At 46.5% G+C, this 2,977-nt stretch overlaps 1 protein-coding gene across 1 annotated transcript; it reads left to right on the top strand.

Annotated features, from left to right (window-relative positions):
* Positions 1 to 13: 13 nt before the first annotated feature.
* On the top strand, positions 14 to 2,843 carry LOC112080098 (Na(+)/citrate cotransporter; the record flags this gene model as incomplete). Its single annotated transcript, XM_024145872.2, has 5 exons — positions 14 to 235; positions 435 to 609; positions 730 to 852; positions 987 to 1,199; positions 2,737 to 2,843. Coding segments are annotated over exons 1-5 (832 nt in total), but the record flags the coding sequence as incomplete, so codon positions are not given.
* Between the last annotated feature and the right edge of the window lie 134 nt (positions 2,844 to 2,977).

Genomic DNA, 2,977 nt, shown 5'->3' with positions numbered 1-2,977 from the left:
GTTTCCTGTCTCTCCAGTCTGATGCTGGGCTTCATGGGGGTGACAGCCTTCCTGTCCATGTGGATCAGTAACACAGCCACCACAGCCATGATGGTGCCCATCGTCCAGGCTGTTCTGGAGCAGCTCAACAACTACACAGAGACTGAGATGCCTGTGATCCTCAGCGCTGAGGAGAACCCCCAACCTCAGGACCCCACTGACAGCAAACAGACGGAGAAACAGGCAGAGGGACATGGTGAGCACTGAGCAGAGAACGACAAATTAATGAACAGTTCATTTGTGAGTTTAATGAAAGAGTTTATTATCCGTTGAATGAGCTCGGGGACCATGTAAGCTTATTCTGGAGCATATATACGAGGAGTGTGCATTGCAAATGTTTGCTTTGAGACTATTTATGCTATGTTAACGTTCCTATTTGGACTATGTTTGTCCAGTTGTGGTGACCTGTTTAGACCCGTTTGTGGAGGCTATCCGGCGTAAGGAGGCTGCAGACCAGAAGAAGATGTGTAAGGGCATGACGCTGTGTGTGTGCTACGCTGCCAGCATCGGGGGCACTGCCACCCTCACAGGGACTGGCCCCAACCTGGTGCTCAAGGGACAGATGAACCAGTGAGTACCTTCAACTATGGATTGTGTCCTCAGTGTATTTCAGTACTTTCAAATCATGTATCTTTCAAATCATCTTTTTCTTTATGTGTTAATGTTAATAATATTTTATGTTTCCCTCAGGCTGTTTCCTAACAATGGCGATGTCATCAATTTTGCGTCCTGGTTCGGCTTTGCTTTCCCCAACATGATTCTGATGCTGACCCTGGCTTGGCTCTGGCTGCAGTTTGTCTTTATGGGATTCAAGTGAGTTTCAGATCAAAATATGATGTTTTATCTTTCAGTCAGAGATCATCCTCATTTGAATCACTCTACTGAATTCAATTTACTACTGAAGTCACCCTTTAAGCCTCAACCCCTTTCTCTCCCTCTATTACCAGTTTTAAGAAGACGTGGGGCTGTGGGGCAGTGAAGACAGAGAAAGAGATAGCTGTGTACAATGTGATCAAGGAGCAGCATCGTCAGCTGGGCTCCATGTCTTTTGGAGAGCTGAGTGTGCTGGGTCTGTTCAGTTGTCTGGTGGTTCTGTGGTTCACCAGAGATCCTGGCTTCGTGGCAGGCTGGGCCACATACATCTTCAACGCTGACGCAGAGTACGGCTGTCTACTGTTCATAAATACTACACTGTACATGCACAGCATATTACACACGCCTAGTATGCTTTCCAAATGGCATCCTATTCCCATTATAGTGCACTGCTTTTGACAGTGCACTATAAAGGGCCCATATTGCTCTGGTCTAAAGTAGTGTGCCATAAAGGGAATATGGTGCCATTTGAGACTCAGCCCTAATCAATACATAGAAGACTTGAGACCATTACAAAAAAACAAGTTATACACTATATATGCAAAAGGATGTGGACATCGCTTCAAATTAGTGGATTTGGCTGTTTCAGCCACACCCGTTGCTGACAGGTGTATAAAATCAAGCCCACAGCCATTCAATCTCCATAGACAATCATTGGCAGTAGAATGGTCTTACTGAAGAGCTCAATGACTTTCAACGTGCCACTGTCATAGGATGCCACCTTTCCAACAAGTAAGTCCATCAAATTTCTGCATTGCTAGAGCAGCCCCAGTCAACTGTAAGTGCTGTTATTGTGAAGTGGAAACGTCTAGGAGCAACAATGGCTCAGCCGCGAAGTGATAGGCCACACAATCTCACAGAACGGGACTGGTGAGTGTTGAAGCGCGTAGCGTGTAAAAATTGTCTGTCCTCGGTTGCAACACTCACTACCGAGTTCCAAACTGCCTCTGGAAGAAACGTTAGCACAATAACTGTTCATTGGGAGCTTCATGAAATGGGTTTCCATGGCAGAGCAGCCGCACACAAGCCTAAGATCACCATGCACAAATGCAAGCGTCGGCTGGAGTGGTGGAAAGCTCGCCGCCATTGGACTCTGGAGCAGTGGAAACGCGTTTCTGGAGTGATGAATCACGCTTCACCATCTGGCAGGGAGTCTGACGGACTAATCTAGGTTTGGCCGATGCCAGGAGAACGCTAACTGCTCCAATGCATAGTGCTAACTGTAAAGTTTGGTGGAAGAGGAATAATGGTTTGGGCAAGGCCCCTTAGTTCCAGTGTAAGGAAATCTTAACGTTATAGCATACAGTGACATTCTAGACGATTCTGTGCTTCCAACTTGGTGGAAGCCCTTTCTTGTTACTGCATGACAATGCCCCCGTGCACAAAGCGAGGTCCGTACAGAAATGGTTTGTCATGATCAGTGTGGAAGAACATGACTGGCCTGCACAGAGCCCTGACCTCAACTCCGTCGAACACTTTTGGGATGAATTGGAACGCTGACTCCGAGCCAGGCCTAATCGCCAAACAACAGTGCCCGACCTCACTAATGCTCTTGTGGCTGAATGGAAGCAAGTCCCCGCAGCAATGTTTCAACATCTAGTGGAAAGCCTTCCGAGAAGAGTGGAGGCTGTTATTGCAGCAAACGGGGGACCAACTCCATGTTAATGCCCATGATTTTGGGATGAGATGTTCGACGAGCATCGTCATGTTTCTCACTTCCCACATACTTGAATACTTCACAAGAAAAAAGAAGCAAGAAAACATGAATTGTGTGTCTGAATGCTGACAGATAGTCACCCTTTCTTTATCCGTTCTTCCCTCCAGATATGTAACTGATGCCACAGTGGCAGTGTTCATCGCTGTCCTTCTCTTCGTCCTGCCTTCTAAGCCCCCACGCTTCTGCTGCAGGAGGTCCCAAAGCTTTGACACTGGTAAACCATGTTTTTAAACAGCACATAAAATGTAACAAGCACGGTACCTGATATTCAGTATGCTACTTTAGTATCTAAGGACATGAATACTTGAAGACCATTACAATGGCATGTCTGTAACAGTGATTTGTTAA

This window comes from Salvelinus sp. IW2-2015, unplaced genomic scaffold, assembly GCF_002910315.2.
Source record: "Salvelinus sp. IW2-2015 unplaced genomic scaffold, ASM291031v2 Un_scaffold11725, whole genome shotgun sequence".
NCBI lineage: Eukaryota > Metazoa > Chordata > Actinopteri > Salmoniformes > Salmonidae > Salvelinus > Salvelinus sp. IW2-2015.
This window is presented reverse-complemented; position numbering and strand designations above follow the sequence as displayed.